The sequence below is a fragment of the Vanessa cardui genome, chromosome 11 (assembly GCF_905220365.1).
Source record: "Vanessa cardui chromosome 11, ilVanCard2.1, whole genome shotgun sequence".
Classification (NCBI taxonomy): Eukaryota; Metazoa; Arthropoda; class Insecta; order Lepidoptera; family Nymphalidae; genus Vanessa; species Vanessa cardui.
The window spans coordinates 6,336,852-6,351,369 of NC_061133.1; the positions used below are offsets into that span (position 1 = coordinate 6,336,852).

General features: G+C 31.9%; 1 protein-coding gene across 13 annotated transcripts in view; it reads left to right on the forward strand.

Moving 5' to 3' along the window:
- Nucleotides 1–14,518, forward strand: part of LOC124533743 (trafficking kinesin-binding protein milt) — a 35,207-nt gene that overhangs the window by 4,776 nt on the left and 15,913 nt on the right. For 3 of the 13 annotated variants that reach the window (XM_047109203.1, XM_047109207.1, XM_047109214.1), the window contains exon 1: nt 13,604–14,227. Coding sequence is in view for 1 of the 13 variants with exons in the window: in XM_047109198.1 (XP_046965154.1) it covers nt 1,672–1,759; nt 4,826–4,930; nt 9,396–9,500 (298 nt within the window). In the remaining 12 variants the exon portion in view is untranslated. The other 10 variants (XM_047109202.1, XM_047109201.1, XM_047109206.1 and 7 more) reach the window with 8 other exon arrangements.

Sequence of the window (14,518 nt, forward strand, 5' to 3'; positions counted from 1 at the left end):
AGGTGCCAGCTGTTATTCCGGGAGGGCGGGCGCCCGCGCAGGCCCAGTCTCACGCCGCGATTCCGCCGACAATGAGCATATCGTTTCACGCCTCACGTCCGCGTTAACCATAATAAATTTATACTGAAATCTCGCCGAAGATTGGCGTCACTTTCTTCACTTTTCGTCAACTTTTTCTTTAAAAATAATTTATTTAATTCAATTTGTACAAGACGAATTACATTTATGTTTTTTTTTTTTATATCAGTTTTGTTAATACTATAAAAACTAATTATAGAAGGTATATGGTAAACGTAGTTTTAATTTAAGTTACATTACATGAACTTGTAAGCGGTCGATATAAATAGTACGTGTGTTATTATTTTTTTAATTATCAATGATGAATCGAAGGAAACACAACGAAAGGTACCAACAAATTGTTGTGTAACAATTTATATTTTCATATGAAATAACAAAATATATTGAAATTTTAATTCAACAATAATTTCGTTGAATTTAAGGTTAATTGAATTAATTTAATTTAATTAGTAGAATCAACTTGAAATTATTTAATTAGTAATGCAACATTACATAAAATGCCGGTGTTTGGTGCCGCCAGTCTACGTAACGAAGGAAAAGTGCTATAAATTATTATTAAATAATGAACCGTATCTAGAATATTTACGAAATATATTCTTTTAACAATTTCAGTAGTAATTTTCTTTAACACGGTTACATTACACTAGAGTTATTTGTAAGGAAAATATAATCTTGTTATTGTGGACGCGAGCGTAAGTGCAACTGGATTACATAACAGAAAAGTGGTATCAGCCAGTGTCATACGGCATACCGAACTGCTTCAGGTATGCACCTGACTAGAAAAAAATATTAACGATTGCAAAAATTGTAACTTATCATTCAGTTGTACTAAATTAAGATGTTTTATAGAAAGATCGAGAGATAGATCGAGTTTTGTCATATACATAGCTCGCGTATTTTAAATAATTTGTAATTACTTATTAGTTAATTACACGTATTGTAACTATTATTACGCCCTTTGTTTCGAATTAAGTCTCAAGGTCAAAGCTAAACGAAACAATTATACACGGGACGACAACGAGAGGTGACTCGTCTAATCGCCTATGGTATTGATGCCAGCATATTGACGACATCCTTATTTTTATTAGCGCTTTGCCGAGTGCGTCGACCGTACCGCCTCCACATCTGAACTGTGCGTGTGGCCTCGGTATCATTTCTATTTCTATAGGACTTTGGCAGTAAATGCGTTTATTATTTATGTCTTTTCATTATAACCCACATTTGTTGTGCATTCGTTTGTGTGATTATAATTCTCAAATAAAAAATAAATATATTTTTCTCGTATATAAATCTAGATTTCATTATAAAACTAAGTTATATAAAAATATATATATAATTTCATTTAAAGTGTAAAAGTAACGAAACAATACAACTATTACCGCCGATATCCTCGCCAACAGTATTCATTATCGAGTTTTGTGACGTTCTTACCATTATCTAGTATCTAGATTATAACATGAATGATTATTAGGGAAACTGTTTTGATTGCACGTACACAGACTTGACGGTGTCTTTATTTTTTTTTTGTTTTTATGTGCACGTCGAAAGTTTTTGTAGTGTGTGTCCACCGGCAGTGGTTGTGTATGTGTTACTATGAGTGAGAGGAGATCTCGACCGCGACCGCGCAGGCGCAACGATTTGCACGACAAGCAACAGGATTTACTATTTGCTTGGAGTGACGGTGAGTTTGATCAATGTCAAGGAAAAGTTTTGATGTTATCTGATAAATGGCGGGTATTATTGTATTCGAAACAATACGAAACTGATTATATTATAATTATATATTAATAGTTATGATGTTTTAATGATACCAATATTATATTGCCTTTACAATTTTAATACAAATGTTGTATAGAAATAGTAAATACAAATAATATTCTAAACAATGTCTGAGTCTTGCCTATCACGTGATATTCAATTGCTGTAAACTTGGCTGATAATAAACAATTAAAGATTACAAACAAGGAAATTTTGTATTTCAAGTTTAATTATTGGTATAATTTTCTTTCAAAATCAAAATATAATTTATTCAAGAAGGCTTTTACAAGCACTCCTGATTCGTCATATAACAATATAAGTGACGCTGCTACCGGCTCGGGAAGTTGATTCTACCGAGAAGAACCGGCAAGAAACACAGTAGTTACTCTTTTTCAACATTTAATAAATAAAAATTTTAACAAAAAGAAAAACCGACTTAAAAAAACACTATTTAAAAACAAATAAATATGCACTAAAGTCTAAAAATAATGCGTATTCAACATATTTTTTGGAGTCCTAAGTAAAATGAAATGAAAAATATTAGACTACTTAAAAGTCGATTTACGATTATATAACGTAGTTATAGTTATTGTTATATTTGGAGCCGGTGTTACCTTATAATACAATCATATATGTATGTAATATATCCTGCCTGGAAGTCAACAAGTATTGATTCCATGCTTTTTTATCGTCTGTATAATCTTGTATTGAATAATATGCATTCTTTACCAATGTATTTCTTACAAATATGTGTAATTTGAATTTATAAAACCGCAAAATTGAAAATGTTTGCGAAATTTTACTATAGAAACGGATACCTCGCCCCAAGAAGGATACCTTTGTGTACGTTTAAAGATATAAATGAATAGAAAAGTTGTTTCTATTGAATGTAACATTTCGTATGTTACCATGTAGGTGCGCAATATGTGGTTGACATAACTTTTTCAGGGAAGCGTTAATAGTCTAACGTAACAGTTAGTTAATTTGTCGTAGTAATAGTGTGATATGTCACTTGTCTGTTTTGAATTTTATATAAACTGACCTAAATAGAAGGCAAACAAGACTAAATGCCTGTTTCATTTAATGAGTAATAATAAAAATATTTTTTTACATTCTTTATTTGCGTATAATGTTAAATGGTAACGCTAATGAGACAAAGATTTAAAAAATGCAACTTTCGATTATTTAAAAAAATTATATTCATTAATTTTGCATGCTATCGCCAGTCTCGTACCGGACGACTCGCTTATTCAAAAGAACGCAAATAGAATTCAAATATTCTTTTACTGTTTTAATTATTCGAAAATGCTGTGTCGTATGCCTCAAACATTAACAATTTTAGGTACTATAAAATTCTACCTGTCAAAGGCAAGGATGCTATAATGAAAAAGAAAGTTTAAAGCAGAGGTTCCGTTTAAAAGAATAAACAACGTATTTTTTTAACAGGTTATATAATAAATTAACTTATCTGAATTAGGTAAAACATTTTCAATAGGATGTTATTATCTCCTCCCTTAAACATAACCCCATGCTAAAAAGTGATAATGATATTTCTTATTTTTATGTTTACGTGGGATTTTCTTTTTTGTCCGTGATTTATTTAAAACACATTCAACGCTTTAAGAAATTCTTACATAAGATTTTCAATCCAAATTAAAATAGTATTTTCACTTTGAAGACGTCTGATATTTACTACGTGTAAATAAATATTCGTGGTTTGATCATTTAGGATATATTGCTTTCATCGTCACATAGCATCACGCGGTTTTATAAGTATAGTTTAGCACGATGCAAATTGTATGTGCATGTTTTTAAAGTCGAAGTAAATATATGCACAATTGCATAAGCTGCTTGATTTTCGTTTAATGTAAATTTATTGTAAAGTGTTAATCACTTGGTTCGTGATATAAAATAAGATGCGATGTACGTCCCCGCAGATGGCGCGGTCAGTCGCATGCTCCGAGAGCGTTCGCTATCGATTCTGTCTGCTTCATACTAGATGCAGTCTGTAGACTCCTCACTCCCATTCGATGTAGTTATAACTCAATAATGTTGAAATCGCATTCCGCCAAGTTCGATTTTCCAGACACATTATAATTAAGCTACTTACTCTACATTTGTTTCTTGTATTGTTCAAATTTTATCTTTGTTTTAGTTTACAGAATTTATAAATTTAATTTCTTCGCGCAAACATTATTATCAGTGCACAATTATGGCAACGAAAACTTATTTCAGTTGATGATTATGCATTTGGCAAATAAAAAATAATGAAATTAAAACATTTCCAATGGATTTTATAAAATGTAGGTACCGCGATTTGGTTTTAACCCAACGTTTACCGTGATTCTTTGTTAAACGCAGAACAACAACAGCCTGTAAATTCCCACTGCTGGTTTAAAGGCCTCCTCTCCCTTTGAGGAGAAGGTTTGGAACATATTTCACCACGCTGTTCCAATGCGGGTTGGTGGAATACACATGTGGCAGAACTTCTATGAAATTTGTCACATGCAGGTTTCCTCATGATGTTTTCCGTCACCGCCGAGCACGAGATGAATTATAAAGACAAATTAAAATTAAGCACATGAATCAGCGGTGCTTGCCTGGGTTTGAACCCGCAATCATCGGTTAAGATGCACGCGTTCTAACCACTGGGCCATCTCGACTCTTAAAAACGCAAAATTTGACTACAATTTAGCCGGCTTTTTTAATGTGTGATATTTCTATCAAGCAAATATTCTACATTTTTTTTATTTGATGATTGTAAAATGAAAATATATATGTGCTGAACAAATTTTATCGTCTCATTCATACTTTCATTTCTTTATCATTCAGCGACCTTATGATGTCATTTCTGTTTTCACTTATCAATCTAAAAGAATACCTTTTAAAATTTAAAACTTATGGGATTTTATACTCTAAAACGAATTCTTATTATTAATGAATGTTTCAAATTAGAATTGTAATTGATGCAATTTGTTTTTGCCTACAGAGCTGTGCAATAGCGAGGAGGTGCCTGAGGTAGAAATTGTCAGCCTTCTTCAAGAGCATATACCAAAGTATCGCCTGAGAGCCGACAGTCTCACACAGTTTGGAGGTAAATATCACTGACAGATATATAATTTATAAACATAAAGTACCCATATAAATAGAAGACACATGCCACAAGATTTAAAAAAAATTAATATCGTTTTACTCTAGTTTTTATATCATTCGATAAATAATGCGGATAACATTTGTTTGATTCTAATTAAAATCGCATGATGCCAATTAATATCTTTTGTTAAAGTATAAGGTTTTTAATTTTTAAACAAAGTTATACGACTATAAAACTAAACAGCACGCATATTATTTTTAAATGTATTTTTTATTGATATTGGTATTAGTGTAAGTGCTTGATGGAAAAAATGTAAGAAGCAAAAGGGATAAAAAAATTTTTACGTCCACATTTTAAGATCTTAGATCTTGGCTTATGACTTTTTATTAGAAAAAATAGGTGTGTATCTAAAATTAGGTACCTATGTTCGTAACTTTTTCTCACGCTATGTATATTTTGAGAAGAAATTCTTGTACATACCTTAAATGTCATCCTATAATAAACATCTGATTAGGTTCTGGATTACTCGTATAAAGTAAATTCTCTATTAAAAACGTCGTTAGGTAATATGGTTTACTATAAATGGAAAATTCAAGTAATTTGTGTAGTAACCATTTCTTTGTAGCAAAACAATTATCTTCGATTTTATATTATAAACATACAGATGTTTTGTATAATTATTATGAGAAATGAAATTGAGAAATGTTTCAATATGAACGCACAAAGAGGAAATTCTAATTAAAGTAGTTGATGTGTAAAGAAGATTAAAACGCGTTCCAAATATTTTTTTTTTTTAAATTACATAATGCTGTATCGTGTTGAAAGAGTCACGTCCTATCTAAAAACGAATCGTGTTCAACTTAACAATAGACGATTGCCAAGAATCCTTTCTCCTGTAATGTCAGCCAAGTTAACTCATTCATACGGTTTATAAATATAAAACGATCTACTTTTAAAATGTTGTGTATTTAAATGTTTTTTGAATGTCTCAGCTGGCGAGTTGAGTAAGTAAAATAGTTTAAGTTTTAAAGGTCTACCGGTCAGGTGTTTGGTAGTCGCTTCGTAAATTCTAGCACGTGACACAATGATATTTTATAGCTGTTTAAACACTACCTTCTATATATAATAGTGTGCACTCGCTAAGAATTTAACGCACGGTATTAAATATAAAACTAACATACAATAATAGCCTTTGTTTACTGCAGTTAAGGCGTATTTCATTAAGCACACATGTTATGTATTTTGTTTTTTATATATAAAATAGTTTAATGTTGATATGTTAGTTTTAATAAAATGCAGTAGGTCAATATTTGTAAATAAAAATGTACTATAGTCATGAACTATGCTAACCACAGCTGTTTTATTTTACGTCCGATTGTTGTTTTATAGATGTATTGTTTTTCACATTTGTACTAAAACAATTGATTACAAACAATAACATATATTCTCTAGACACGTGTTTATATTTTTATTTTTTTATATATAATGATTGTAAACACAATTCTGTAATTTGTTGTTAAATGTACTAATTCTCGTTTAGTGTTCGATTTTCGAAAAACGTTTTTCTAATTTGATAAATAAAATTTTAACAAGAAGAAAAACCGACTTCAAACAAAACAGTATTTTAAAACAAATTAAAATGCACTAAAAAGTAATAAAAATAATTGCATATTTAACATATTTTTGAGAGTCCTCCTAGGTAAAATGAAATGAAAAATATTAGACTATTTAAAAGTCGATTTACGATTATATAATGTAGTTATAGTTATTGTTATATTTGGAGCCGGTGTCAGCCAACCCTATACTATACCTATCAAAAAACAATACGAGAATACTTTAAGAAATGTTGTTGTTTTGATGCGGTTTTTTTTAATAGATAGTGTGATTCAAGGGGAAGGTTTGTGCATATAATAAATGAATAATATAGTAAAGAAACACTGACAATTTTAGAAGTTTGCAATGTGATGTCGTAAATAAACAAATTCTTTAGTATATTTAGTATCAGTATTGCACCCGTGAGAAGTCGGGGCGGGTCGCTAGTTGATTATAATATTCGATTATGACAATTACATGAACATAACCACGTTCCGGAAGGTGATTCAAATATCCAAGTAACCCATAAATAAAAGATTCGACCGAGTATTGCTAACGTGCTCCTCAGAATTGTTCCGTTCCCTCCCGTTCCCTTAATTTGTCATGGATCCTGTGGTCAGAACCTTACCAAACTTTCACCAAACTACCCTTAAAGTATATCCTTTATAATAAAAAAAGAATCATCAAAATGATGCCAACCAATTTTGAGTTATTCACCTATTTGTCGCGCATATACATAATGCAAATTTAAGACTTATGTCGTTTTCATACGGATACCATCATCGGAAAAAAAAAAAAAAATGGGATCCCACGGGAAGCACTACCTTTCAAACAAAAAAAAAAAATTATCAAAATCGGTCCGGTCCACCCAGTAAAAAGTTATGAGGTAACAAACATAAAAAAAAAAAATACAGACGAATTGATAACCTCCTCCTTTTGGAAGTCGGTTGAAAATTAATCATAATTTGAGGAAACAGATTTCCATGTTTCTATTTTTTTTTCTATTTCTATTTCAAATATGAATATATTTACTGTGAATATAAGTACTTCGATTTCAAATATTGAATATTATATTAAAGATTTTCTATCGGTATTATAGTTTCGTAATAAACTACGACAGTAAACAGAGATCTATTTAAAATTTCATTTAAATGACGAGATTGTAACAATATTATCATTTCAAAGATGATTTACTCAGTAATTTAACATTTCAATTGACACGACCTTCAACGCAGTCAGTACTCGAGAAGTTTTTACACGAATTAATTAGATTCACAACGTAAGCCGGCAAAAAATGTGCGACAAAGAACACAGTATACACAACCACGTATTGATTTTTTTTTTATTTGTCTATTTCCAAGAAATGTGAATGAAATCAATTATCTCATTAGAATCCAATGTTTGAAAAGACGTATTTAAGTAAAGTTAATCATGTCATGTATTTGCGTACGAGGATAGAATTATAATCTTGTACTATAAGATGTGCGCTTTCTCATGTTTTCACTTTGTGTTTCGTTATATTCATCTACTCTTAACTTTCTTGTCTATTTAACGTTAATACATGAATAATTAACGGCCTCATATATAATTTTGCATAATCGCAGATATAACAATTGTATAAAATTTATTTTGTGACGAATTGAGAGATAACTCGATTATAATAGGAGAGTTTTATTTATTTACGCCTTTACTATAATGAAAGTGACTAAAAAAATCAGTGAATATTCAACCGATTGGTCTCGAAGTATTGGTTGATTAGCGTGAATAAAAACTATGATTCAAGTTAGTGTGATCTTGCCTAATCAATAAAATGGTCATTCTATTAAAGCTTTGCGGCCGTTTTTACTACTTTAATAATAGTGTAATAAAAACAAATGCATGTACTTTATTATTCATTGGAAAAAATAGCGCATAGCTCGTGCGCTATTTTATTTATTTTTTATAAAAGAAAAATTGTGAGTGTTTGAAAATTTGAAGATCTTAATCAGAGCTGGCGTGGTCGGGACTCTCAAAGCTGTTCCGTCCCAGTAAGTGTAAGGCGCGGTTTCCGGCGCCAGCGTCGTGTCGCCCGATGACGCTATAAATAATGGTGTCTCATCGTAAGAGTCATCGTCCGCTGACCAGAGCGCATTCCCAACCGGTCTCATGCGTGCCATCTGTCAACTGGCTGCAAGTACTAGCGTGCCATTAGCAGGCCTATGGCATTACAGGCATCCCATAATGACTACTCAGTATTCAGTCTCTAGTGCGTACATGAGCGTCGACTCTTAGTTTTTATTCACGAAAATCCTTAGTGCGTTAGTAACAAACGTTAAAAGCGAATGTTGATACAATAATTGTATCAAATTATCTACAGTTATTTACCGTCTACATAATTAAAGAAGAAAAAAATAACAATACAAGTTCTACGCGCATACAAAAAGTACAAATAATTTAGAATGAACTGCACGAGTCTGCCGGCTTACTATTACCGTAGAATGTCGTAGATTAAGTCACGTGATACCGAAAACAGGAACAAACTGGATTGAAAGTGGACGGGGAATGTTGAAGGTGTGATTCAGCGCTCCTCTAACGTAGCCGTTTCTATGTTTGGAATAATTTGATAGCGAAGTGTTACTATTTAGTTTTTCCAGCTATTATGTGATGAATTTGAACACTTGCTTTTCTTTGCAAATTAATGGAAAAAGGTAGATACAGTATTGATAGTTAGGAACGCTTGGCAACTGTAACTGTACGTCTACGAGTTTTTTTAAATTATTGAATTAGAACTGCTACATTTTGTGAATATAATTAGAGTTTTTTCAAACACTTTCGTTTAAATCGGTTGTGTGAGTGTAGTGCTGGTTTTATAGGATATTGTTTTGGTTTGCAGGTTACGAAAATCAAGATTGGTTCATACCATCGCCGGCGCTGCCAGTCAGCCCGGAAGATCTCGCACTTACACCTGACCAAATCAGGGAGACGCTCAATTATTTTCGTGAGTAAATAATGTATTAATTTATTGACTTATTTTGAAATATATAGATTTAATATGTGATTATAGGAAAATAGTCAGCATTGATGTAGATTCTGATGTACGAGATCTGTAAACTAAATGTTAAAATAAAAGGACTAAATATATTGCTATGGCTCACTCAACAGGCTTTAAATGTCCCTCGTTTGGGCTAAAGCCCCGCGGCTTTCTCTTCCTCTTCCTCTTGAAAAATTGATTTGGAGTTTTTTTGTTATGGCATAAGCGGACTGGCAAATCGGCCATCTGATGGTAAGTGGGCAACAGTGCTCATACTCATCGGCCATACGCTAAGAACCTTTGAAAGTGAAATATTATAGATTGAATTTTATACATCACCAAGCATGTTTCTTCAGGATGTACAACCTTCATATATCACACAATGAATCATAAATACAAATAAATCATATAAAAAATCGTCGGTGCTTGCAGGGTTTGGAATTACAAATTGGTTAACATCCACGTTTTGTAACATTGGGTTTTCTGGATTCTTCTTCCATACTAGGTCATCTTGCTAATGAGTTAAATAGATAGCAAATTATTTAGTCCTTTTAAATTAATTTATTGCATATTGTTCGCAAAAGAATTGACACCAATGTCTTGTGTAATATGACGTGACCTGAGAATAACCATTGTTATTCAGTATACTTAAAGAATATCTTGTCAAATTTCCACAATTCATCTTCACACGTATTTATGTCTTATTTATTTATATCATCCAGAATAAATTCGTATCTATTTTCGAAACTAGACTTCAGATAAAAATAAAGTATCTGGGTTGTTAATGTTATTTTTTCAAGAAGAATAATGTTTCAGAGAAATGTTTTATTTGATTAACCTGAATATTGTTATCGCAGTTTCATTGTTTGTTTTCTAATTTATTTTTATGTTGGACTTCTTTAAACACTTTATTTAAAAACGTCAATGCAGCTAGATGAATTATCTTTTGAAGTATTATTGCTTATATTTATAAAAATCTATAAATATGTTGATAGGCTATATGGAAATCTATAAATTAATGTATATATGATTCTTTACGTTCGGTTATAAATTCTTAAAGTGAACTTCATTGTTGTGGTAAATTTAAGTAATAAATTTGTCTAGTAATTCTCTATAAATCTTATAGGATTGATGAAAACTTTTAAAGGATTATTCCTTGAGTATTGTTCCTCCGGACTTTATAGTCCTAATCTTTTTCTTAAAAGGAGAGGAAAGGTGGCTTAGCTCAGCTGTAAGACGTTTACCGGCTTACTTGTATATTTATATGACAAAATTTGATGAGGTCTGATATTGGACTTTCTTGTAAAAATCATTTTGATCTTACAATGTTTTTTACTTAATTTGGAAAAGTATATATTTTTAGCGATACCCAATTATAAATATGATTTACTATTTAACAAATTTGACAATAATTGAAAACCTAATATGGTTTATTTTAACGCTATAGGTTACTTTTGAGATGTCATAATTATTCAACTAATTATTCATAAGAAATAACACGTGAAATTGGTTTTCGAGAAAAATCATAACGATCAGTAATAATAGTTATTGTGAACTTGACCTTACAGCAAATTTTATTTGAAAATTGGTGCGTAATCTTAGTAATTATATACGGAGCATATCGGTAAAAGCGTGTAGAAATCGTTCAATAGATAAGAACATTGTTCTGTGTAATGTAATGTACGTTGCGGCAAGCGACATGCCAGTCTCGCGAATGCGGTCAGAGCGCATGCGCGGCGCTTCGGCACGAGTACCAGTGCCGGTCGCGCCGGTAGCCACGCGACACGCGTGCTCACCCTTCCGGCGATCGATACCGCGGCACCGCGCCGCCGCGCCGCCTCCTTTTGTGCACCGCTTCGAACGAGCTGCGTCGAACATCTCTATGTTTAGCGCGGACAACGGTGCACCGTTGCATTGCATTGCTTACTGATTTACCGCAACCGTCCCTCTGTCCTGGTTAGCCAGCGTTCCTGAAAAGTTCCGTCGCGGTCGTGACCTCATTATTTTAAAAAATCGATTTGTGATAAAATTCCTATACGCCTTACATAAGATTTTTATACAGTTTATTAGTTATTTAAGTTAAGTATTTGCAACGTTTGCCGGAATATTCGTCTCTCGAACTCCCGATGGTCAGTATTTTGCGAAGGACGCGCTGGAATACGGTACATATTTAATTTTGGAGTTGGCGTGCAATCGATTAAGGTGTGTTCGGGATTGGGAAAAGCGCGTCGCGACGGCGATCACGGCGCCCCGCACCCCGCAACAGCTGTGAGCCACCGCCAGACTATCCGTTATATTGACCGTGAGAGCATAATTAATATGTTCATTGTTATTTATTTACTTATTTAGTATATTAATTAAATTATTACTTGTTACTACTTGGTTGGTTCCTTAAAACTCAATCATATATATCATAGGTCAAGCCTATTGTTATCTTTCTGTATCTATATAAACATTTAAATACGATGACGGCCTCCGATGTCACATTTATTTTATCTAAAACTCATGTAGGATTTATTAGAAGAAAAAAAAACAAAGTGACCATCAAATAAAATTATGAAGAACAAACAAAATTAGTTTATCTGTTGGTTAGTACTGAGTAATACGAAAAATTTTAGTCTTGATGTAATAAATATTTGGTGAGAACGATACACATAACACAAAATGAATTATGATTTCCTTGACGAAACTCGTATGAAAATTAACTTTCATATTACATAAGTCTATGAAGCAGAGAAAATAAAGTGCATTACGCTAGAATAGAGAATAATTAACATAAAAACCTGTTTCTCATTATAGCGGTATCTGTAAAGAGATTATTTCGTATTTATTATAAGATACGTACATTCTATGCGGGCTATAAACGCCCCAAGGATTATTGTTACGAGATACTTTAGTTTTAGTGTAATATCGGTAGAAATGCAAGAGAAAGTAATTTATATTTACCCAATCAAAATATCGAATGTAATTATTTGAATTGCTTCCCTTTTGTAATAAAACTTTCATCGTCCTCATGAATCAGACGTTTTCCCTGTTTTTTTCAAACGTAAATAAAAATATAATACTCCAGGATTTATAATATTCTACTTTAAATCATTAGAGATCGACATCATCATAATAATTATGTATATTATTTTATGATATATGGTTTTTATACTGTCCATTTTGTCGAACCTGCCACTAGATAGAGTACTTGATTTTCTATGCCGTTCAACGATCAAAGACTGACCAATCTTTGTCAGATTCTGTTACATGCTCCTGTAAAATATTGTTAAACAGCCCATATAAATAGGCAATTTTATATTTTACTAACTAATGCATTATAATGACGCTTTAAACTTGTTGGTCTCCGATACGACATGCCCAAATATATTTTCCCAACTCTGCGTTTAGGTATACCTAATTGTCAAGGCGATCGATTGAACGGTTCAGAAGTTGTCGTGCTGTAGCGCCATCTAGTGGCGACTTTTCACGTCGATTTAATAGTAAAGCCTTCTCGTCCGCCATGAAAAATTACATGTATGTACTTTTTTTTTGTATACACATTTGTGTAACCATTATCGAAGTCTATTAATCTTAAACAAATATACCAAATACTTCATCTATTTTTGCATACAAGCTAGATCTCTATAGTCTATTATGTTATTTTGTATTTCGATTAGAAAATTATATATTATATTTATTATTTATATAGAAAATTATCCCACATAAGTACTACAGAATGTATTGTAGTAAAGACATATAATGGATGTTTTTAAAGTAGACGTAAATTATTTGATTGGTATATCAATAGGTAATAGCTTCAACCACCTCATATAGTAGTAGGGAGCTAATTTTCTAACAATAGCAATCGTAATAAGGGAAATAGTCCTGAGTCCTGACAGGCAGTAATTCGGTCAGCAGTTAAAGTCAAATAGTTCTAATTTAACCAAAAATAAACCGCAATATAAGCGTACCCAACCAAAACAAATGGTATTAGGGTAAGAGAAATAAATATATAATTTTGTTATACAATAACTTTTATACCAACCCAAAGTGCAGTGCGATGTAGCTCCACAACCCTTTTCTTAATGTAAGAGAATGCATGTGCATAGCTATGGGATATTCACAAGACACTTTTCTTTTGCGTAATAATAAAATAACAAATTGTATGTGATATTATTATGGCGCTGAATAAAATAACGTGCGAAAATTTTAATTAAAATTTTATCGTCGTCATACTGTGTACTTTTATATTCAAAATTGATGACTAACAAATTATTATTCAAGATGCTAATCAATATATAAGTAACTACTTTAAAGTCTCTTTGCAAAGTAACAGTGATGTCGACTCAACGTTAGTTCTAATTACAGTACAAAGTTATTTGGTATTGACTATTGAGTCAATTGCGCATACGTTTAAAATGCAGCAAAGTATCCGCGTCTTAGAAGCTCGATGACGAGAACGTGCGAAAATAAATTGTATAGCTAAAAGTATAAGAGTTAATTTACTTTGTAGTTAGTTTTGCAAAAGTAGCACTTGCTACTTAGCAGCGTACTATACATTTTTTAGTGACTGCTTGGTTGTGGACGGAAATGGACGTTGTCGTATTCGTTCCGCGATACCCGCGTATGTGACTGAATTGCGTGTCTCTCTAAAAGTGCTTGCATTTGATCGTGAAAGTTTATTAACGTCGGCCTCAAATGCTGAAACCGTTAGTAAAAAGAAATCGTATAATTAAAAAAAATGTTTAAGTGCAATAGTTAATTCATCATTATTATATTATTTCCCAGTTAATAGCTGATTAATATTGTGTTGGTCTGATTTATATGATAGTATGAGAAGTACAGTAGTAAGATGTATGTAATAATATAACTGCTCTCTCTTTTGCGAGTTATAATTTTAAAGTTAAGTTAAAAAACTAAATTTAATTAACAGAGGCCTTGAAAATGTCGAGGAATAAATTTTATCTTATCGTTATCTAACGAATATTGTCCTCAATTAA